The following is a 25,053-nucleotide window of genomic DNA, read 5'->3' on the forward strand; positions in this document are numbered from 1 at the left end:
CCATTGCCATCTTCTATGTGTGTTATCATCTTGGCAGTCTTCCCTTTAGGGCATTGCTTTGCAAAGTTTCCCTTCCTTCCACACAAAAAATATCGATTTGAGGATCTTTCAGGATGTTTCTTTTTCTAAATGAACTTCCAAGGAGTTCTATTTTTTGGAGATCTATACTTGAAGCTTTTTCTTTTTTCGTCCTTCTATTTTGAGCACGAGTAGGTGTCTTTAGTTGAACATCTGATTGTAAGACCTTTTTGGATGCATGCTTTGTCAAGTTGTTTTGTTTGCTTCATGTATTCTTGAAAGAACTTGTTTTAAGAGCACATTAATCTAAGGTTCTCATTACCATTTGAAAGAGCTCTCCAAAGGATGTATTCTGCAGCGCTTTATTGTTTGTTGAAAGGAGTTTGAATGTTTCTTCTCTTAATGATTCTGGTATAGATGCAAGGAACGCTTATTTGAGGTTTGGATCGTCAACACCACCGATAAGATAGAACCTCTTAGTCATCCATTGGAAGTGTAATCCTAGATCTTCTTTCTTTATTGAGCAGCATTTCATTTTTAAAAATTTGGCCCTAAATTGTTCAACCACTTGAGAGTCTTGTCCGCAAAATTTGACATACAAGTGATTTAGTGCAACTTTAATGAATTTTGCCTGTAGAAATTTAAGTTGCATGTACTCTCTTAGGCTTTTCCACCAATTTCGTAGAATTCTTGTGAATCTTGATGCTAGATATAGCAAGATGTCTCTAATTTCAGCCCTTTGTTTTTCTACTTCTAAAAGGGTCCATGCCTAACATTCTTGAAAGCATGATCTCCATTGATTCGGAGGGGGATCGTCCGACATAAATGTGTTGGGCTTGCCACTAAACTGTTGTTTAGCGGAGGTATGCCTTTGTTTTGAAGACACTTCTTCGTCTATGGTTAGCTCTGTCTAGTCAAACTTTGTTCTCTTTCTACGCTTGAGGCTACTGTTGTGTGAGAGTTTGTCGGATTTTTGTATTAGTCAAATACATTTTATTATCATTTTTCAAGATTATTTTCCAATTGAAATATTGAGATGTGAATATTTCAATTGAGTTTTATATTTTGAATAAAAATATATAGGGATCAAAACATTGACAAAGAAAAGTTTGGGCATAATCATGCACTAATTAGGTGCTGCCACATAGGAATTAACTTGTTAATTAACATGTATCTACAAAAATTTAAAAAGTATGACAAAAAGTATTTTTATCGTCAAAAAATATACTTAAATACTTATCTGCAATAGCGTGTTAAACTTAATTATTTACGCGCACAAATTACTTTCTATATATTATACATGAATTTTCTACCTGTTGAGATCACTTTATTTATAAACATACTCTATATATTATACATGAATTTTCTACCTGTTGAGATCACTTTATTTATAAACATATTTTCATCAAAATTAAATAAAATAAAAGCTTTCCTCGTTTACAAAGATAGATGGGAAAATAAAACAAAGGAATTTGCCCATGCAATTATAACAAAGTATAAAATGGGTTGACACTTGACAATATTTGACACGTTGATAACAAGGGCCTTCTAGAAAACCACACATTTACAATGGATGCCCTAAGATACAGTAGGGCAAGTAAGTTTACTTTCATACATAATAATTACAGTAGGAAACTTATGATTTAGATCTTTACAGAGAAAATACCAATAACAAACTTATCACGAGTGCAGAGAGCAATGATCTTTTGATCCCAGAAATTAGAAACAGAACTGCACGAAACCCAACCCTCTTGAACTTGCTGTAATCAGAAGAACATCTTTGCATACACTGGAAACAGGAATAACTATACTCGAAACCATGAAGCAGCTAAAATTGATGTCCATAAAATAAAAACAGTTGAGACAAACCACACCATCATGAATGAAATGATGCTTGAGCTTCTACATGAATACTCGCCAGAACCTGTCAATTTAATTAATTACCAAGTTCAAAGCAAAGCAGACTCCAGATCATGGCATGGTAAAAACATCCCGCAAAAATTAACATCAATGGCAATGAGGGAAAGATAAAAATCCATATTCAGACACGGTGGCAAAAGTTCTAGCCTGATGTATCAGCTTCCTTTCCATAGTCTTCTACTTGAATATTTCTTTTTAACCTTTTCAACCATATAGCATAGTCCATTGGATATGGTGTGCCACATAGACTGTCCACATAATCTGCAAATGCTTTTAGGACAGTGGAGACATCACCTAATTTCTGCTGAATCAGTCTCCTTGACCAAACAGTCTCTCTCCACTGCAAGGCCCCCTCAACTGAATCAAGTTCAGGTAGCTCACCACCACAGCAAAAATATAGCATATAAACAAGGCTCTCTGCATCTGAAGCAGAACAAAGCTTACCCTCCTGCAGAGCAAAAGTTGAAGAGAAGTGGAGATTCATTGCAGGACGGTCCCTTTCCTCTAAAACAGCATGTCCCCAACCAATAAGGACAAAATAAGGATGCCTCACTCCATTTCTCACACAAATCACATTTTGAGGTTTGATGTCTCCATGCCGAATTCCTGCAGAAGCAGCAGTTGAAAGTGCAGAGAGGCAGTCATGACAACACCTGATAGCCTCATCACTACCAAACCGACCTCCGCTTATCATATTGTTCACTGTTTCTCCAACCGGGCTTGTAACTAGAATTGGTGTGCCACACCAAGGGTGTTCACAGTTTCCACCTGAGCTAGACCTCTGACACTGACCAGGATGGATAATCCTGCCAGATGCACTCAAGTCAGGAAGATACTTGCTAGATAAACCTTTCTGTTTCATGACAGTCAATATTTTAGTATGCCTCTGAACTTGATACCACAAATCCATACCTTCCCACGCTGGTTCCAGCTTAGAAGGATGTGAACCGACATATAGAAAACGGTATTTTCCCGGTTCGTCCGCAGGTGAGGCAACATAGTATGGATGTTCTCCTGTAATAAAAACTTCATTGATCTGGTAACCCTTTTGCCAATTTGAGTCCTCCAACCATAATACAGATCCTACTTCTAATTTCATCAATTCTTCTGACTCAATTTTTACAGATTCTTCCTGGACTTCAACAATTTCTGGTGAGATACTGCACTGCTGTAACCTAAAAAGACCATTTCCATTGGCATCACCCAACTGCCTCTCAGCCCTTCTTGTCTGCAGGCGAGAACCGTGATCAGCAGCTAAATCCTCGACTGAGTGATTGGGAAGTCCAGCAAATTGAATAATGGAGTGGAAGGTAGCAAAGAGTACCTGTAAAGCACCAATATCTCCCCAATTGGCATTTCCTAGCTTGTTCCAGATCCTATCAATTGGAGACACTGCTATTCTAAAATGTTTTTTAACCCATTCAGCAGCACATTCATAAACATTATTGAGATTGAACTCCAACTTATTCAGATCTCCTTCAACCTTGACAACCCCGCCATATTGAGAATCAACAAGAATAATATACACAGAGTTTGAAGTCTCAGAGAAATTCAATCTACTCAAGCTTCTTGATAATAACACTCGGATAGCATAAAAAAGAGCCTCACCTAAGACAGCGAGCACAGGCTGCCCATCATTGTTTGTAGGAATGTTTTTAATACCAGGCCTAAGCAGAGCCAATTCAAGAATATGATCCCACTTACCATGTGGATGTCTGGGATTCCTCAGCAGTATACCGGTACCACAAAGACCTCCGAGTTTTCCATTAGTAATTGCCTTCTCAGCCTGATAAAATTTCATGTTTTCATTGTACAGACAAGCAACAGAGAAAGGCATGGGCTCCTCCTGACCCCAAAATGCTTCCCACAAGCCCTTTACGCTAGCATGTAAAAAATCTTCAACAGCAAAATAAGCAGTTGCTTCCGCAGTCTCAGATGTTGAAGCATAGACAGCATTGGGCATCCTAATCAGCTGTTGAAATGAAATTCCTTCCAATGCATAATCGAATTTTTGCAGGTCTATCAGCTCAAAAGGAACATCAAAAGCTGGCTTCTTGGAGGATGTTGATTCAAACCAGTCTTCAAGGTATGCAGTTAGCCCCTCACTGTCCACAAATTTACGAAGGAACTCCTTGCAATTCCCAAACCTACTGCCAGATACACTTGACCTTCTCGTTCCAGATTCTGTAGACTCTTGATCAGGAGACCCACCTACAAACATCGTGCCACAGCACCATCAGCTGATTGAACTCTACGAAAACTCGCATGAAACAACATTTTTTTTTTACTTTTTAGGCAAGGGCAGTATTATATTGCGACAATTGCAGATGTAAAAACTACAAAGAGGCATTCCTATACAATACCACGTGTACCAATAATATGTCTTAAAACATCATTAGCATAACAAGATATGGGTAGAAGAGCATCAAATTGTACGTAAGAGGGGTTACTCACGATGTTTTTGTAGCCAAAACAGGAGCCATCTAATCCTTAATGTTACTCTTATAGTTACCAGACACACATTTGTTTATGGATTTTGGAGTTGTAAGTGGTCTTACCACCCTTGTCTTTGTAGGAATTTCTCAAGACAGTTTTATGTCGTCCCATATGGACCGCTGATATCGAGTGTTTCCTCTGCTTGTTTAAGCTCCTTGCTAGTTTTGCCTCGTCTTCATCATCTGCAGACTCATCCTTCTGAACAACCAAAAAACAGAAAAAACAGTACGAGAGATTTATCAATTATGAAGAAATATTCAAGTATCATAACCATATTTCATTATGGTTTGTATTGCATGATGAATGTTAAATATGGTAATGGATCTAAAATAACGATTCTCAACAAAAGCCTTGGAACGTGTAATAATATGAGCACACACACTATACACCAAACCATTCCACAAACCTATGTGACAAGTCTTTTCAACTTAATGACACTAACCTTAAATATATGTAATTAGTTGAAAAAATTAACATATAGGTGTGTAAAATTCTGGTGCATATTGCGTGTGCACGTATATCATTACTTGAAACTTTTTGAACTGAGGGTTACAACATGCACTGCAACACAGGTGCACATAAAGTGGATCAATTAAAAAAAATTGACTTTTACTCATCACACTATATACATGTATCCATATCTTTCTATTAGTTTGTATCACTACAAGGAAGTTAATAACAGAGTTTAATGTAATTTTCAATATTTAAAGGTCCCAAAGTTTGCATGCATTACTACAAAAAAATTTGCTTGCGTTAGTTCTAGACTCCTATGTGATAAAGCATATTCATTATATCAGCAGAACCAAATTATAAGGCTTTATTTACTGCCAACAAAAACATGTAGATTCAATGTCATTGGGAGATTCTTAAAGATGCTCAAATTAATTTATAGATAGGGTATTATAACTAAACTAAACATAAAGTAATTTCCAGGATAATCTCAAATCAATACTCATCTAAGGCTTCATTTACTGTCAACAAATAACATGTAGATTCAATGACATCTGGAGATTCTTAAAGATGTTCAAATTAATTTACAGATAGAAAATTACAACTAAACTAAAAATAAAGTAATTTAGCAGGATAATCTCAAATCAATACTCATCTATCAGATTGTGCAAATAGTGTTGAAAAAACCTAAACAGCAGACTAAAGACCCAGGAAAGAGTTCAGCTCCAAAGAGTTTCAAGAAGAAAGAAAATAACACACAAACTAGAACACTCTATTGAAAGCACTGACAGACAAATAAATGTTGAGTAGGAAAAAAGAGAGACCTCATTGCCATTTGTATCTTCAGTCACAGGTACACTGCTTTCACCTGCTTGGTGATCACGTTCTGTGTTCTTGAGTTCCGCAGCCTCGACAGAATCTATTGTTTGCTCGTCCTGAATTAGAAAAAAGTTTTAAACATCACTGTAACACCATTAAACGAAAAGTAAATAAAGATGAGCATGATTTCTTGTTTTCTCAAATAAAATTCCAGTTCCCATTAAGAGAATACAAATATGGAGATTTCCTGTTTTCACAATAATTAAAACACGTCTTAACTTTGACATAAGTTTTCACAATCCCCAGAATAATATAACTTACCCCATCTTGCAAGTACCCCATCTTGAAACTAACTTTGGTAGTCTAACTGAGATTAGCTTAACATTCACTACTTACTCAAACATTGATTCAATACGTGGTGGAAATTCATGAGAAGGAGGCCGTAGCGATCGTGGATGAAAGGAGAAACAGAGAAGAGAGAAATGGATAGAAGGGTGGTGGAGATCGACGCCGGCGATGAGCTAGAGAGGTCGACTTAAGGTTCAGAGGCGAACAGAGAGAGGGAATCGTTGATAAGAGCTACGGTGATCTAGTCGTCGCAGTCGCTGCTGAGAAGAAAGAGAGACATGTGCCGTTGCCGTAGAAAGAGAGCCGCACGGGAAAGGGAAGGCTTGAGTGGACTGACGGAGAGGGAAGGCTGCGATCTGAGAAGAGGGAGGCGCGATAGAAGGAGAGAGGAGAGAAGTGAGTGAGATTTTTTAGGGTTTTTTAGACTCGATACTGGGTTTTTCTTAAATGTCCGTGCTTTTTGTTTTATTCCTTTATGCATTTTATGAGACTTTTATTACACAATATTATTTGAATCAATATCTAGATTATAGTGTATTAAACCAATCTCACTCATAGTAATTTGAGCATTTAAAAAAAATAAACTGTATAGATACTTAATGAGGTCTAAGTAAATTTAATTAGTTTTTTTTTTTTTGTAAGGAAAGTAAATTTAAGAGAAATTACCTCATATATTTTTTTTTTAAATTTTTTTATCAAATTTACGGTTTAAGTTTTTAAAGTTAGGCGCCACAATGCTACTGCTAGAGCAGTTTCTATACGATTTTTTGTTGCGGCACTAATTGCAATAGGGGTTTCTATGTAGAATTTCGTAAAAATACAAAAAAAAAAAAAAAAAAACTGTTTTAAAGTGTAAAAATGAAAAAGGCCCTAAATTTAATTTCGTAAAAAAGCAAAAAAAAAAAAAAAACTGTTTTTAAGTGTAAAAATGAACTTCATATGAACTTCAAGTTTACAATAATTAGTATTTCAATGAAACTTTCATAAGGTAATGTAAAATCACTACAAAATATAAATAATCATTACAAGTTTTATTTTTATATACACGAATAAAATAATTATATTATTCTTTAAAACATATATACTCTTCACGAGTTACTATTATGTACAACAAATTTTATATTTCTTTAGGAATCACTATCATCAATTCAATGATGTGTATAATTTAAAAGGTACATAACAATTTCATCATATTGTTGTAATGGTCAAATAGATATAACCATAATATAGCATTCATTTTTTCTCATATCTTTCTAACAAGTCATCTAATTTATTAATAGACTATTCAATAGTCTAATTATCATGACTTGATATATTATATATTGTACAACCGGTGCATATAGTGAGTCATTTCTTTTCACTTTCATAACTAGACAAAAACTATACATCTAGGTACATACAAATATATTTAACTACTTCACGTAGCGATTGTATGTAAGACTCCTTCGAGAAGCTTTTCAAAAAATCACTTTGTGATTCTTTATCACTATGATTATATTAGATTATATTGGATCACTAACAAATATTAATAAATTATATATTCACTTCTAGGAATATGCAAACTGAATTAAGTAGTAAATATATATATCTTGTACCAACAATAGTTTGAAACTATTGGTTTCAAGAAATAATAAAATATATATATTAATTTTCTTCTAGCATTACTAATATATGTAAAATTTATATTTATTGAAATAGAATTTCATGTTTATTCATTCTCTTCAGAGAATAATACTTAAATATTCTAAATATACAATAAATTTGCGATAGATTAAAATATGTGTATAATTCACATCTATTCAATAATCAAATATAATTTTACCTTGATTATAAGTGTGTCCGTTCATAGGTACATGGCCGCTATTATTCAATTTCACGCATGATATATAGATTTCATGCACTTTAATTGTGTGTGGTATTTCATCTTCTTGTTGTTTTCAATTTCTTTTGGAAATATTTGAGTAATAAATAATACCAATGATTATTTCAAATTATTGCATTCACTTCAGGGAATGACGTTGAACGAGTAGAATATTATTATAAATTTCTTAAAACTTATTAATTCATCAATAAAAATATAAGAAATTATTCAACAATTTATTTTACAATATTTCAAAGAATATATGAATATAATTTTTGTATAATCTTCAAGATGTATGCAAAATTTGATTTTTAATATATGTCACGTGTAATAATTTCTAAATATTGTAAGTAATAACAATACATATGTATAATAACATGACTAACATATAGAGTATGAACACTCTTTAAAATTAAATGAATTTAATTCATATCATTCTCTGCAGAGAATGATGAACAATAAATACATATCTCGTGTTTTAAATAACATTAGTCATGTTCATTGTTATTCTTATACTTTGATGTTTTAATGTAATTTTCTTAACATTCTTTTTGAGTATTCAAAACTCACTATAAAATTGCATCAATAATAATCATTTTAATGATTTAGTTGTATTCACATAAATACAATATTTTTTTATAAATATAAAACATTTACTTCAATAAATATTTATCAAAATCTATATCGATATTAGATTACTTTTCATTATCCTCAAAGAATACAAGCACTACTACAAATATCAGAATTCGCGACGGTCCTAAAAACTATTTTTTTCGGGAACTGTCGCTAAAAATTAAGTAACTATTTAAAACCGTCGGGAAAAATTTAGTATTCCCGACAGTTTAAAATCGTAGCAAACAAAATAGGCGACATTTTTTTAATAAAATGCATATAGGCGACGTCGCCTATAAGGGTCCATTAAAAAATTACCTACTTCTTGCCACATTTCCCACGTTCCCACCTACTTTTTTCTATTTCCCACATGCCCACCTATATCCTCTCACCTATTTCTTCTCCATTTTCCACACCCTAAAATGAAAATCTTAACTCTCAAAAACCCCACCCACGCCTCCGCAGCATCGCCCTCCTCTCTCGTCGTCTTCCTCCCTCTCTCGATCTCCCTTTCTTCCAGTCTCTCTCGTCCATCGATCTCCACCCACCCCTCCTCCCGTCGGCCTCCCTCTACTCTTCGTCGCATACGCCGGACCACCACCACCTCCCGCCGGTGTCCTTCTCATCTTCGTCTCATACGTCGGACCACCACCACCTCCCGTCCATCTCTTTCTCTCTCTCCGAGCTCGGTATAAATACATTTATTTATTTATATACTTTTTTATTTATTATGTATATTTATTTTGTTATTGTATAAATTTAATGTGTTTTAAAGTTAGTTGTTATTGTAACAAAATTAATTAGTTGTTTTATTTTTAATTTAGGTAAAATTATAAAGCTAATGGAGGAAAAAAATGGGAAAAAATATAGATTTTTCTGCCATTATTTTATTTATTTATTTTTTTTTTTACATTCCCAACGGTTTAAAACTGTCGCCTATAACAAGGTATAGACGACGGTTTTAGTATAGGGCACGGTTATAAACCATCGCCTATACCCAGTTATAGGCGACGGTTTTAAACCGTCAGGAAACCCACATTAGCGACGGTTTTGAATCGTCGCCTATTATGCCCGTTTTACGACGGTCGTATAGGCGACGGTTATAGAAACCGACGGGAATACTTTAAACGACTATTTAAAAACGTCGGGAAAACCCATTTTTGTAGTAGTGAAGAAGAAATATAATAATATATATATATATCTTTTACTATGTTTCAATCAATTACACATTAATAAATATTATGTTTGCATAATCTTCGAGATATATGCAAAGAATTTATATAAAATATATATTTGTGAATATGTATTCATCTCTTTCATTATATTTCAGTCAATTATATAATGATGAATATCATGTTTGCATAATCTTCAATATATATGCAAAATTTTATCGATGATGCATAATCTTCAGGATATATGCATAATTTATATATATTCTCTATTATATTATAGATAAATAATAAGAGTATATAATATATATATATATATATATATATATATATGAATTTAAGCATAACTATATGAGAATAAAAATATACACATATATAAATAATATAGATATATAGAGAAAAAAGAAAAAAAAAGAAAAAAGATTCTTGAAATTATTTCAATCAGATGGGTGTATATATATAAATATATTTAGTGTATCGTGATTTTGAAACAATTCAAAAACTTTAACAAAATACTTACTTTAGGACTTGAGTAGAGACTCGTGTTAATAACGTGTTATAAAATAATATAGACTAATGGAAAATAGATAAGAAGAAAAGAAGAGGAAGATAAAAAGAGAAAAATAAAGTGAATGAGAATTTCTCAGTTATTTATTTCAATAGGGTGAACCCCTATTTATACAAAAATATAACTAAAAGAATGGGAAACGAAATCAATGTAATAAAGAAAATGGTGATAATTAATTTGGTGATTTGGATATTCATAAATAATATTTATAATAAAATATATTTTATCTTTTTGTGAAATGACTAAAATAGACAAGTTTAAAAAATTAAGTTACATTATAAAATTAATTATCTTATAATAAACACACTTAATTAACTTACTAAAATTCATTAGGTAGTTAAAATTGGGTATCTTCAAGCCTTAAAAAAATAAAAAAGATTTTTATCAATTAAACAAAACAGTATTAAAATTCTATCATCATTTTCTTATTTTATTAGTGTAGTATATACGAATTTTTATATATAAATGATGTTATTCTTTTCAATAAATAGGATATAAATAAATTTATATACCATTGATCTTTTTTTTTTTTTTTTTGATTTAAGCATTTATATATTACAACCATGTTTTACCTGGACTCGAACCCAGGACCTCCAACACTCACACACCCACCTATGGCCATTTGAGCTAGCCTCAAGTAGTTTTATATACCACTCTTAATTTTTTTTTTGGTTGCTTACTTCTCTCAATTGTTTTATTTTATTTTTTTTCTTTGAACGTATCTTCTCTTGTGTATTTTGTTATGTTTGCTTTTATCTCATTTTCGTTTTTTATCTATTGATTGGTATTGAGTTCTTAATATTTTTTTAGATTCAATCTGAATGAAATTTCATTAGAGGGAAAGAGATTAATGAGGAAGAAAAATAACTAAATAAATAGGATGGTGTTTTTTTTTTTAGGAAACTTGGGGTGTAACTCTCTACTTAATAAGATCTATTTTTGTAATAAAATGGAGATAAATTGAAAAATATCTCTTTTTTTATATCTATTAATAAAAAATACACTCATATTATATTTTATTAAAATTTACTCACTTTTATGAGTGGATTGCTCAATATACTCATATTTCCTACTTAAGTCTAGCGTATAATTTACATTAACCTAAGGAGTCTAATGGGGACATCATCTATAAAAGTGAGTATATCTTAAAGAATATGAAAATTGAGGTAAAAATTAAAACAAGTAAAATAAAATGGGTATACAATGTAATTTCTTCAATAAAATGGGGGTGTCTTTATAAAAAATAATACTTTTAAGAATAAAAGGGAGTGAACTTAGATAAAGGGTGTATTCATATTTTTATGGGGTGTAAATATAAGTCCCCTTATTTAAAGAATAATTACTATTTTTGTCTTCTGAACTTCCGGGACTACTTGATTTTGCCCCTAAAATATACGGCTTGTTAAAAATTCTTCCCAAAATATATCAGTTACATAATTATGACCATTTTGTTAGGTTCCGTTTCTTTTATCATTAAAAATTAGCATTTTATCCCCTAAACTTTAACCAATACAAAATTTTGCCCCATTTTATTAAAAGTTAAATTATTTCAAAAATTATAATATTCTATTTTTTAAAAAAACAATTATAATATTCTATTAATTTAGAAAAAATAATAAAAATTATTAAAAAATCGAATAAAAATATTAATTTTATTTTTTAAAAAAAATCAAAATTTATTTTATTTATCAACACGTATCTTAAGAAATTAAACCAAAATTATTAAAAATCAAATAAATAATTTAAATAAACTGAGATTTTTTAAAGAAAAAATCACACTTATTTATATTTATAAACTCATATCTTAATAAATAAAGAAAAACAATTAAAATTCAATAAAAAATATAAAATTATTTTGAAAACGTTATAAATTAAACTATAAAAATGTTATGGTTACTTAAAATAAATCTATATTTTTTGATAAAAACAAAATATATTTAAGTTTGTTCCCATAAAATTTAATTTTTACAAATTGAATTTTTAATATATTTTTTTAGTATCTAAATGAATCTTCTAATACAAAATATATTTTTTTAAATCGCTTAATTAGTTTTAAAATTTTAAATTATTTTTTAATTTTTTTAATCATTCAAAATTATTTTTTTTAATAATATCCCAATTTTTATCCTCATGACGTGGCATGTTTACGTGGACAGAACTAGCGCCATGTGGCATTACAACTCACTAAAAGGAAGGCCAAGTCAGCACCCTAGCAAATGAAGGCCCCAACACTCAAACGGGGATCAAGTGACACACCAGCTCACTCTTAGGAGCTGGCCAGCCAGCCCAGTGACAACACCACGGCCGGCTAGCCTAGCCAGCACAAGGGCCTGACTGGGCAAGGATTGCTTTACAGGCCTCACTGGACACTCTTACACGTGGCCAGGAGTAATGGACTGCCAATTGGGCTCCAAAAGCCCAACAGAATGGCTGATTAATATCTGAAATCAAGGGCATTTTGGTCTTTTGTAAATATCTAACAAACTATACAATTGTTAAGGGATTTGAATTGTAAACCTAGGGTTTAAGGCTTCCTATATAAAGGCCTTAACCTCTGATTGAAAACCTATGTTGCCTCCAAGCTAGAAATTAACCTGATCTAAAACTCTAAGTGTCTCACAAATTCTCTATCTCTTCCTCATTCTCTGCTTCTCTACTAGAAGGACCTCTAACTCAAAATTGGCTTTGTCTTTGCGGCAAGGGATGCCTCCAAGACCTTCACACGCTCCTAAAAAGCGTCTGAAGACCCCTTAAAGTTGTCACGAGCTGAGCTCAACTTTATCAAGGCCTAAAAATAAAGCAAAACAACATTAGTGTCAAACAGTCAACTCTAGATAGCAAGTCCCCTCCTTGGACTGCTATGGTCGGCCAGACCCTGTATGGATGCCCAAGGCTGGTCAGCCACAAGCAAGCAGCACCATGGGCGACCAGCTTATACAGTGTCAAGAAGATGAACAAAGCTGAAAGTATAACTCACTAGAGAAAGGTCCCAAAGTCTGGCAGAGTATAGCTTGTCAGGCACACTGTCACCCAACTCATGCAAAGCCTCATCCAAGAAAGGGATAACCCTCTCTACATGCCGAGTGGCTGACTCAGTAGCCTTCTTACCAGCAGCTGATCCCGCTCCTCTACTGGGCCTCCATGTACTTTGGTCGGCAAGCTGAACTATAGGCTGCCTGGCAGGTGTAAGCCCTAGTGGAGGGGGAGGCAATGATGGACCACTAGCATCTGCACTGCGAGAGGTCCTGGCCACCTTGGTCCTCACCCATTCGGTAGGCTCATTCGAAGGCCCACCTGCAAGACCTCTCAGCCTGGAAGACATGTCTGCAAAAAGAAAGTAGCAAAGTCAGAATGCATTCAAAAATATTCAATACAAGAATAAAAGCATGGTGTTATAAACTATCAAATACCATCATCATCAAAAGAAGAGCTATTAGAGCTCACGACTACAGCCTTGCCCTTGCCCCTAGATGTAGGCATGAGGCGTGTAGGTCTATCAAAAATTGGGCCCCTAGACCCAATGTGAAGGGAGGCGTCACCTATGGGACCCCACGGGCTAGGCGCCTACGGAGAGCTCTCTCTCTCTCCTCTCTAGACTCTATACAATACGAGACAAAGGTACTTTTTGTCATCTAAGTTAGGGCCTTGGCCATCTCCAGGGTAGGCCACATCAGCAGCTGGCACTCTCGCAACCCTAGGAGCAGGAAGGTGTAAGCTATACATTCAGAAGTTGTCCACACTGCTCAACCGGATAATGTTTTTCTGTTCAGTCGACAAAGAAAGGATGTAATTCACTCTATCCCTTATTTCCAAAGTAAGGATGGAACGTCTGAAGAGCGGAACAAACTGAAATTCATGGTGCACAATTCTGTGAAGACCTTGTGCAATAAAATATTTCTTGGCGTACTTGCCAACCTTTGACATGGCTTTGCAGTTGGTGTCACCTAGCCATTGATAACCAAGCTGGCTGAAGCAAAAATAGTTGGTTCTGCTCTACTTCAGCCCAAACTTCAACTGAAAATAGTACCCGATCTCGTAAGGAGTAGGCAGAGGGCAACCAAGCTCCCTGTACAAGACAAACATCGCTGACAGATATTTTATGCTCTTTGGCATGAGCTGTGTTGGGCACATCCTAAACTAAGCTACGCCATCCAGAAAATATTGATGGAGCGGCATCACCGCCCCATGTTCTAGGTGGTGCCCCAACCATGCGAACAAGCTCGAAAGGAGCTTACGCGCCCTATAGTTCCTACGAGGAATCTCACAATGGACACCCCCTGAGGCCACAAGTAAAGATCTTATCGAAGGCCTCACTGGAGAAAGCAGAAGGAGGCGAAACCCACCTTATCTTAGGTGGTTTTGCATCTAATATCTCTGTCTTGGGAGATTGTTCTAGGACATGATCTAGTCCTAATACTGAAGGCACACCAAGCCCATTCAATGGATTTCCCCGTGCGTCATAATGGCCCAAAAGATGGTCAATGAGGATAGATCATGTCCTATACCTCCTCCTTCTCACTGGAGCGACCTCCTCCAGCTTGGATTCTGCATCAGAGCTCTTGGTCTCTGAGTCCACCTCTGGCTCAACCTCGACAGGAGGCTGGGAAGTCTCTTCCTCCACTCTAATTCAACCCCTTATGGCCACCATGCCCACATGAGGATCGTACGGGGTGCCTTACACAAAGTCTATTTCATCCTTGCCATAAGTACGAGGTGAATAGAAGACCTACACAATTGTCACCTTCCCAATTCAACACCGGGCACTACCTGCATGGAAGAAATAAGGGGAGGTGAGCAACCTGACAAAGCTACAAATATATTCAAGTCAACAACACCCAAGGGTATCTTCCAAGTAAAACAAAGGGTGCAAGGTTGACCAACAACCAAGTACCATCTTAGACACACTCACTAAGACATACCGTAAGTCCTAATTTCACAATTAACCATAATAGACTTATCATCTAGCCTTATACAGAGTTTCCAAGACAAACCATGCATAAGACCACAATTGTATATACCTCCAAGGCTGTCATGAGACCCTAGCTGAGGTCAAAAAAGGGAGAAAAACTAGCTGCCCGCTTGGAGCCTTGGCTTTTGCCGGCTAGGGTTCCAGGTCCTAGAGGCTAGTTAGGAACCCTAGTTTCAAGCAAAGGCCGGCTAGCCTAGGGACACAATCTTCACTACTGGCCAAGAACCCTAGTTTCAGGCAAAGGCTGGCCAGCCAAGGGACATAGTCCTCATGGCCGGCCAGACCCCATGAAGGCCACCCATGGCCGGCCAGGCTTCAAACAAAGCCTCCATGGCCGATCAGCATGTGCATGGATCAAAAGACGTGATTTTTCAAAAACTCAAACATGTTCATCGTGACTCAAAGAGCCAAGAATCACAACGAATGTCAAATTCAATTTTTTTCATCTAGAAAACACACATTATTTATCCTAAGGCTATCATGCGGATCAAAATACTGAATGGACTACAATCTAATGCAAGAATCAAAGAATGTTCAAAATAATAAATAATGTTCATGCATTCATGGAAAAATCAATCAAATCAAGTAAGCTTACCCACAATAAGATTTCGATGAAGAAGAAGGTGGGAAGCTTTGATCGTTGAAATAACGCAAAAATCCCAAGGAGAATGAAGCCTATAGGTTCAGCCACCTAGAGAGAAGGAGGAGCTTTTTCAAGAAAAAATTTCTAGTGAGAGAAAGTAAAAGTGAAAAAAGGGTTTCCCCCAAAACTCACTTATGTATTACATGTAGGCCCCCTTTTTCTCACTTACTTCAGTAACCCATCACAAAGGCACATAAAGCAGTTATTTCTCTACTGCAATGAAATCAGACAGTCAAGACAAAGTGCTTTAACAAATGCATCAACTTTTTATCAAGCAAAGGTAACAATAGTCCCGATAATGTCAATATAGCTGGTAAAGTCCCTATATAGACGTTCGCACGGGGACTTCGGGGGCAAATGTGTTGGAATTTATTTTACCAGGATCTTAGATCTACTCACAAGTATGTTGCTTAACACCCTAAATATGAACTTTATAAAACGATAAATTAAACACATATAAAGTTAAGAAAACCTTACATTGATGCATCGGAATTAATGTCTCCTTCCACTCAGATCTCTAACCCTTGTATCCTTTCTGTCGCAGAGTATTATCAAGATCTGAGCCTGAATGTCCTTCTTCTTTAAGTTTGATCCATCACAGTCTTCCAATCTATGATTGAGTTACTGCTTGTTGTGTGTGGGCACTTACGCTTTCACCAGGGTTCGAAATATATGAAGAGAAAAGAGAGAGAGGGATTTCGGCCAATTGAAGAGAATAGGGACGGCTCAATTTTTCTGAAGAGAAAAATTTCTGTCAGATAACTTATGAATTGTGTTGTTTTGACTGAGCCATCACTTTCTATTTATAGGCAACTACTAGGTTTAGGTTAGGAATTATTTGGCATTAAAATAATGAAAAAATCAATTTCAATTTCCACAAATAGTGGCCGGCCATGGTGTGATAATGGGCCCCACTTGATTTTGCAGTTTTATCAAATTTTATTTTTATTTTCTCAAAAACGCCAATTTTCTAATTCTAACCATTTAAATGCCAAAACTAATTATTTAATAACTAAAATAGATTATTAAATAATATTGTCATTTAATTATATTATTAGCTAGACATATAAAGTCCATTAATAAATAAATAAACCTAGAATCTCCTTTCTTTACAATTTCACCCCTGCTTAGTGAAAATTCACAAATTAGACATAGTCTAACTTTAGAATTATAATTGATCAATCACGAATCAATTAATGAGTCTTACAAGCAGACTGTTCTCAACTAGAATGGGGACCATGGATCTATATGCTGAGCTTCCAATAAGTGAACCAAATTTACCAAGTAAATTCCTACTTATTAATTCTTCGTTGAATCCACTCTTAGAACTTAGAATTGCACTCTCAGACTTATATAGAGCATATTATATGTTCCACGATATCAATATGCTATCTCATTTAACCATTGTTATAATCTTATTGTAATTTAAAGATCCTCTATATAGATGATCTACATCGAGATGGGATAATTTTACCGTTCTCACCCCTCAATGTATTTTTCCCCTTAAAACACTTAGCTACCTGTAAATGGTGTTTAGTGATCTAATAATTAGTCAGTTAAACAAGAGCTCATCCATTTACTTCTATTTGCTAAGCTCGAAGGGAATCATCACTTGACTTCTATACACCAGTAGAAGCTATAGATTCCATATTTATGTTCAGCACTCCCACTCAATCATACTATCATGTTCCCAAAATATACGTATCACCCTGACCCAAAAGTAGGCTTAACTAATAAATCAAAGAACATGAATAGTACTCCTGAGTTGAGCCTAAGCATATCAGGATTTAGATTCTTTTAATCTGAAGATCAACTACTGAAATTGACTTGGAAAGATATATATAACGGTAAGTTTGTAATATCTTAACTTAGTTGCAATATCGGTCCAGTCCAATGTATACTCCATACATTCGAAACCTAGTATACTTTACTAATGTCCTGGAAAGAACATAACACTTACTCCAAGTGTAAGTACACATCATCGCTGATTATCACATTAGTGTAAATCCAATAACACTGATGAAACAGGGACCTAGTCTTTTGATTCATATGATCACAATCACATTCCACTGTGTTGACGATACTGTAATTGTGAATAAACATATGATCTAGATTTAACTAATTTTGTGTATAAAAGTAATAAACATATTAAACCATTAGCATGTAAAATTCATGCAAACATCAATCACTTCAAATTCCTTATATTGATAACTAATCAGATTGTAAAGAGTTTTATTTAGGGCAGAAAACCCAACAAACTCCCACTTGCACTAACATAAAACAAACTGTGCAAATAGGTCAATCTGATGTCTTGATCTTCAGATCAAGTGTAGTATATTTGAATCCACCCAAACTTCTGGAAACTAGTTCATAGATACACTTATGAAACATCCTTTACTGTATGCTTTACTCATCAAGGGATACTGAAATCTTTACTATTTTAAAAGTACATCTGAATTAACAGAAGACATATCTCTCATATTTTAAAATATGGAATTGAGATAATACAGTGTAGACTTTTCTTCAGCAATATAACTTTCTGGTATTTTCGAATTTACAAAGTTATAATTCTTCTCTGGCAAAGCTTGAATTATTATAGAATAATTCCTCCACCTCCAAAGTAAGCACCATCTCAAGAATTTTGAAATGAGTTGGTGAGATACAAGGATAACTGATACACAGTTCCTTAATATCTAACATATAGATCACTTTCATAAATCTTTCTTGAATATCCTCTAATGTTCCCTATTTGATTACATCTCAGATAGCTCCCACTCAATAGCAGATGTCTGGTTAAATAATACTTTTAACCTCTGATTGTTTGGAGAGTTACCTAGTTGTGACTTTTGAATTAGTCTGAAACTTTAAGTTAAGACTAAGTCATCAACATAGCAGACTAGTATTTGAAGTGAAAAATACATGCCAGAGATAAAGTAATCAAAATTAAGATACCATAAAATTTTATGAGGGTTAAGAATTCTTGGTTCAAGTCATTCGAATAGACTGAACTAGAGTTCTTTATCTTATTCTCATAATTCTGATAAGTTATACCTATCCATGTGTATGGTTAGATTTGCTTTTCAGTAGTGTTCTTAAGTACCTATCACGAGTATCAACCTGATGAAGATGGGAATAGAATTTTAAAATTCTCCCACTCCATTAAGGTAGTGTGAAACTTTATCAAAGAACTTTCATAGGTATCAAACTTTTACTTACAACAGTAAAACGAAATGGAACATACAATCAAGATCAAGGATTTATATGGATAATAGCTAACTCATTATATTACTTCCATGTTTAAAGAAAATATGTGTTACATAGGGAATTGTGGAATATACTCCACCCCTAAGTATATAGAGATTATGATCCACCCCTAAAGGTTGTAAAGACCATGATTCTCTAAGTGTGATAGAGTTTATGTGGAGTTGAATACTATCCAGAGTTCATTAGATATAAAAGATCGTTGAACTGTATAGTTTTCTTAACTTTTCTCCACCCCTATCACATCAAAAGATCTTTTTATTAAACAAATTCATAATAATTGTATTAGAATTAACAATTATTAATAAACATAGAAATAGTTTCTAGTGTTATTTAATATAACTCTATGAAGAGTTGTAAATATTATAGAATTTGCATCAATAATAAAAACACTTACACATACAAACATATAAATATAATATGGTAATAATTGATGAAGATAAAATAAATGAAGCTCAATCTCATAAATTGCAATAGTTTATTTCAAAAATTAAAAGAAACTTTATTAATAATAATAAAAAAATATTGCAACAATATGAGAAAAATAGGGATAAATATCCCTAACTAAAATTTGAAATCCAAATTGTCTTTAAACTAAAACAATTAATTCAAAAATAAATTGAAGAGCTTCATCTTCATCTGGACGATTTCACCCTTGGTCCAGCTTTCCGATCCAACTCATTTGAGTTCAAGTAGCTTGGCCTTGTTTCCTTGCAAGAAGTTTAGGACACTGGGGTTTCCAATGACCTTTCTCATTGCAGTAGAAACACTTTCCTTTAAGTGTAGCATCACCAGAAGCAGCAGCCTTTTTCTGTTTCATGGCTTTTGCACGCTTCTTGGTGTTTTTCCACTTCTTCTTCGATTTGGGTTTCGAAGCAGAGGCAACATTTGCTTCAGGTTTCATCGTCCCATTACCATTCCCAGGATTGTGAGGTTTACTCCCTTTCTTCTTGGGTCCTCCAATAAAATTTTCATAAGTTTGAAGGTCATTGACTAACTCATGAAAGTCTATTTCCTTCTTATTCATGACATAATTTGATGTGTATGGTAGAAATGTTGGAGTCAGGCTATTCAAGATAAGGCTTACTTGAGTAGCACTATCTATTTCAGCACCATGATCCTGGGCTTCTTGGAAATAACTTGCCATGAGGAAAACATGGTCACGCACATTTTGATGAGGTTCCATCCGTGCATCAATGTACTTCTTAGTCGCGTCAAAGCGTGACTGAAGTGATGCCTTACCGAATAGCTCATTTAACTTCGTCATAACTTCAGCAGCCTTCTCGGTTTTAGAAAACCGAGTTTTGAGGGTGTCAACCATGCTGGAAAGCATAAAGTATAGAGCTTTGTCATTTGCTTTCTGCCAACGCTCATACTTTTCTTTCGCAGCTTTGGATGCATTATCCCCAGGCACTTCAGGTGACGGCTCAGTTAAAACAAACAAGGCACTTTCTCCTATGAGAGCAATATTAATGTTCTCATTCCACTTAGGAAAGTTAGATCCATTCATCTTATTTTCAGTCAATAGTGATAACATGGGATTCATTTTGATAATACAGGATACTACAAAATAATAGAAATCAATCAATAATGGTTTAAACACAAAATCAATTCAGATATTATAAGCACATAGCAAGTAGGAATGATATGAGAAAATACTTAAAAATTCAATCATAAATAATTTCCAAGGTTTTTCAATAAACTGATATCAGTGTCCCGTTTAGGCGAGAGTCAAAGCTACCATCTATTGAATAGAGTTGTCAGCTCATCTAAAATGTTAAACATTCTAGCAACCTTTTATTCGATCAAGATTGGAATCCAGCGTTGTCCCGTTTAGGCGAGAGTCAAGGCTATTCTATCTTATGAGCTACTACCATTGTTTCGCAATTTGCAAGTCAAATATGGTCGCCACCATTAGGGTGATCCATACCATATAAAACACTTACAAACTACTTATCTTTCGAGATTAAACAGTGCGAAATTGCTAATGAACGTTCCTCCATTAGGGAGGATTACTCACTAAAACAAACGCGATGTAAAACCAACAATGGAGATCGAATATCTTAATAATAATAAATCTCATTCTTTAAAATGTATTTTCTTTATTATTCTAATAAATATACTCATTAAATTCGAATTTAGAATTAAAAAATTCAAGAAATAAGAATTTAATATAATATTTATAAAATTATACTTAGATGGTGATTTGAAATAAAATTAATTATTTCCATCTTAGTAATAATCTTAAATATAAATATTAAGCAAATTAATTTAAGTTGTATTAATTTAAATTAATTAGCAACTTAAAAATTTCCTTGAGAATATATTTATTGTATTCGAAAAATAAGTATAAAAACTTTATAAATTTTCGAAAATAATAAAACTTAGAAAAATACTTCAAGCAAAAATATCACCTATCTAGATTTTCTTTTGACTAGTTAATTCAATTTCTAATAATATATATTTTAAATTTCTTTTATTTTAAATTAATCAATATATGAAAAAATCATTGATTTAAGTTGGTCCAAGAATTAATTAAAATAAATAATTAATTTACAACTCAATCTATTTTTCAAAAAAAAAAAAATTCAAAAATATTGCATAATTAAAATGCAATTTTCAAAATTGATTAATAAAATAAAAAATATATTTTGAAAAATTATTTAAATTTAAGTTGAAAAATTAAATTTCAACTTAAAAATAATTTTCTATTTAATTAAGTGTCATGAAAAATAAATATTTAAGTATCATGATAAGAATCAACTTAGATATTTAAATTTTTCAATTTAATTAAATGTATTAAATTCAAGAAATAAATAATTAAGTGTAGAGAAGGTTTAATTATTAATTTCTAGTTTAATACTAGGAAAAATATACTTAAATAAAATGGTACCAAAATTAATTATTTAAATAATTAATTTCAATATTTATAATATTTTCCTATTTAAATATTAGAAATAATAAGTAGTCTAGAAATAACTATCTAGAAAATATCTTATTTGACTAAGTATCTTTTCAACAAAAATTTGAAAAATATCTAATTTAAGTTGTATAGAAAAAAAATATAAAACTTAAATAATTTCAAATTTAGATTTAATTAAATATCAAAAATTAAGTTGTAACCACTTAATTTGAAAAAAAATTCCATTTTAAGTTTAAAACTAACTTAAAAAATATCTTAAGAATCTTTAATAACTAATGCCTAGGATTCCTCAACTTAATTTAAAATTTAAATAAAATATTCAAATTTAAGTTAGATAAGAAAAATCAGTTGATACAACTAATTTATAACTTAAATAGGAATATTTAATTAAATAAGCTCCAACAAGAATCTAGTTAGTTAAAATTCTTTATTTAATTAAATACAAGAAAAATACAAATAGTTTGTCTAGAAAGAATATCTAAAACTAAAAGTGTTTTTCTTAAAATTAACTTTAAAATATTAAAATAAATTTCATATATTTAAGTTAGATAAGAAAAATCAGTTGATACAACTAATTTATAACTTAAATAGGAATATTTAATTAAATAAGCTCCAGAAATAATCTAGTTAGTTAAAATTCTTTATTTAATTAAATACAAGAAAAATACAAATAGTTTGTCTAGAAAGAATATCTAAAACTAAAAGTGTTTTTCTTAAAATTAACTTTAAAATATTAAAATAAATTTCATATATTTTAAAAGTTAATTATGTTGCTAATTCAATTTTATTAGGTCAAACTAATATAATTAACCTAGTACAGTTATTCAAATCAGGCAAATGGGCCTTCACAATTGGGGTAGTTCATGTGAGGGGGTGTTGGGTTCAGTATGTCGTACCCACTTCTATAGCTCCCAACTCTCACACAAGGACCAAAAGAGAGGAATTTAACCTTAAAATAAATAATTTTTATTAATTGGATAGGTCCAAAAAAACTAAATGGACCTAAATAAAATCTATCATGGTGCGACATTTTATTTAGCAGCAACTTATATGCATCTATATAATAAAATAAACATATAGGCTCACACAGGTACACACTTGGATGGATCCTATCATGTTGCTAGGTCATACACAGATGAAAGAAGATTGTAAAATTTACCTGTTACAAATTATTAACTTGACCAAGGGAGCCATGAGTTAAAATCAGATCATTAGATCTGTCAACAAGTTAACCATGGCTATTTGCAATCAAGTAATAATAGGTTTTGAAAACTTACACACAAGCTAAAACCACATACTCCTGCAACAAGGTTAGCTGGATAGTTGGAAGTAGGATTTATTTAATTTTAAATAAATAAATTTCGAAAATAATTAAATTAAATAAATAAATAAAATAAATATTTAATTTTGAAAAATAAAATAAACAATAATATTAATTTATTTTTCGAAAAAAAAATAAAAAATAAAAAATTAATTTAATTTCGAAATTATTTTTTTAAAAAATAAAATATTTAAAATTAAACCTACAATTTTGAAAAATTAGGTTTCAACTAACCTAAATATCATTTCAAAATTTGCTAACTACTTTTAAAAATTAAATGTTATTTTATAAATAAAAAATTAAATAAAAAATAAAAAAGATAAATTAAATATCTTTTTCAGATTTTAAATTTAATTTAAATAAATAAAATAATAACAAAATTTAAAAGTTAGCAAAATATCTTACATCTATTTAAAATTGCATGATTATAGTTATCTTATTTTAAATTTAAATAAGGTCAAAATTATTTTAAAAAAAAAATAATTTAAAAATTAATATCTGACCTTAAATTTAAAAATAAGATACGATATAATCAAATTTAAAAATAAGATAGATAATTAAGCAAAAAGATAGATATTTACTAATTTCAAATTCAAATTACACTAATATCATTAATTAAAATAAAAAAAATATAAAATAAATTAATTATGATAATTAGAATTGAATTAGGAATAGTAAATATATAAATACAAAACTACACAAAAAATCGGAACTTAAATCCATGAAAAAGCATGAAAAAACAAAGAAAAATGAAAAAATTGTGAGCTGTACGGACGGTATGCGTTGCATACCGTCCGCGCGCGCACAGGGAGGGACTTGCCGAGAAACCTCAACGGATTGGGTGATTTGCAGCATTCCCGCGCGCGGAATGGGGTGTCTTCAGACACCCGCGCGCGTAGCTCGGACAAAATCCTGTCCGAATACGCGTGAGACCGAGGTGCACTCGGTTTCCGCGCGCGCGTGAGGATGCACATCCACCTTATCTTTTTTTGAATCTTGAAAAAATCATAAATAATTCAAATTAAATCAAAATTGAGTTGGGTAAAAAACGTAACTTGCTTAATTTTTTCCATACTATCCAATAAAAATAATTCCTGAAACAAAATTTCCATTATTTTCACGAAAATTCACAAACATCAATCAATCATCATATAACACTCAATACAACATGAAACCATCCAAATAACAAATAATCGTTTTAAAGTCCAAATTTCTTGCAAGCAAATCAATTACCATGGCTTTGAGGCCAATTGTTGGAATTTATTTTACCAGGATCTTAGATCTACTCACAAGTATGTTGTTTAACACCCTAAATATGAACTTTCTAAAACGATAAATTAAACACATATAAAGTTAAGAAAACCTTACATTGATGCAGCGGAATTAATTTCTCCTTCCACTCAAATCTTTAACCTTTGTATCCTTTCTGTCGCAGAGTATTATCAAGATCTGAACCCGAATGTCCTTCTTCTTTAAGTTTGATCCTTCACAGTCTTCCAATCTATGATTGAGTTACTGCTTGCTGTGTGTGGGCACTTACTCTTTCACTAGGGTTCGAAATATATGAAGAGAAAAGAGAGAGAGGGATTTCGACCAATTGAAGAGAATAGGGAAGGCTCAGTTTTTCTGAAGAGAGAAATTTCTGTCAGATAACTTATGAATTGTGTTGTTTTGA

The 25,053-nt window shown here is 32.5% G+C and overlaps 1 protein-coding gene across 2 annotated transcripts; it reads right to left on the bottom strand.

Moving 5' to 3' along the window:
* Nucleotides 1-1,468: 1,468 nt before the first annotated feature.
* LOC115705203 (uncharacterized) lies at nt 1,469-6,528 on the bottom strand. 2 transcript variants are annotated; one of them, XM_030632468.2, is made up of 4 exons: nt 6,100-6,528; nt 5,709-5,819; nt 4,497-4,632; nt 1,469-4,149 (listed from the first exon to the last, which is right to left on the bottom strand). In XM_030632468.2, exons 3-4 carry the CDS (start codon nt 4,543-4,545, stop codon nt 2,081-2,083), a joined length of 2,118 nt encoding a protein of 705 aa, XP_030488328.1. In that variant the 5' UTR covers nt 4,546-4,632; nt 5,709-5,819; nt 6,100-6,528; the 3' UTR covers nt 1,469-2,080. The 2 variants fall into 2 exon arrangements, with proteins under 2 accessions (XP_030488328.1, XP_030488325.1); XM_030632465.2 differs by having other exon boundaries at nt 6,025-6,527.
* Between the last annotated feature and the right edge of the window lie 18,525 nt (nt 6,529-25,053).

The sequence above is a fragment of the Cannabis sativa genome, chromosome 1 (genome assembly GCF_029168945.1).
Source record: "Cannabis sativa cultivar Pink pepper isolate KNU-18-1 chromosome 1, ASM2916894v1, whole genome shotgun sequence".
NCBI classification, from domain to species: Eukaryota; Viridiplantae; Streptophyta; class Magnoliopsida; order Rosales; family Cannabaceae; genus Cannabis; species Cannabis sativa.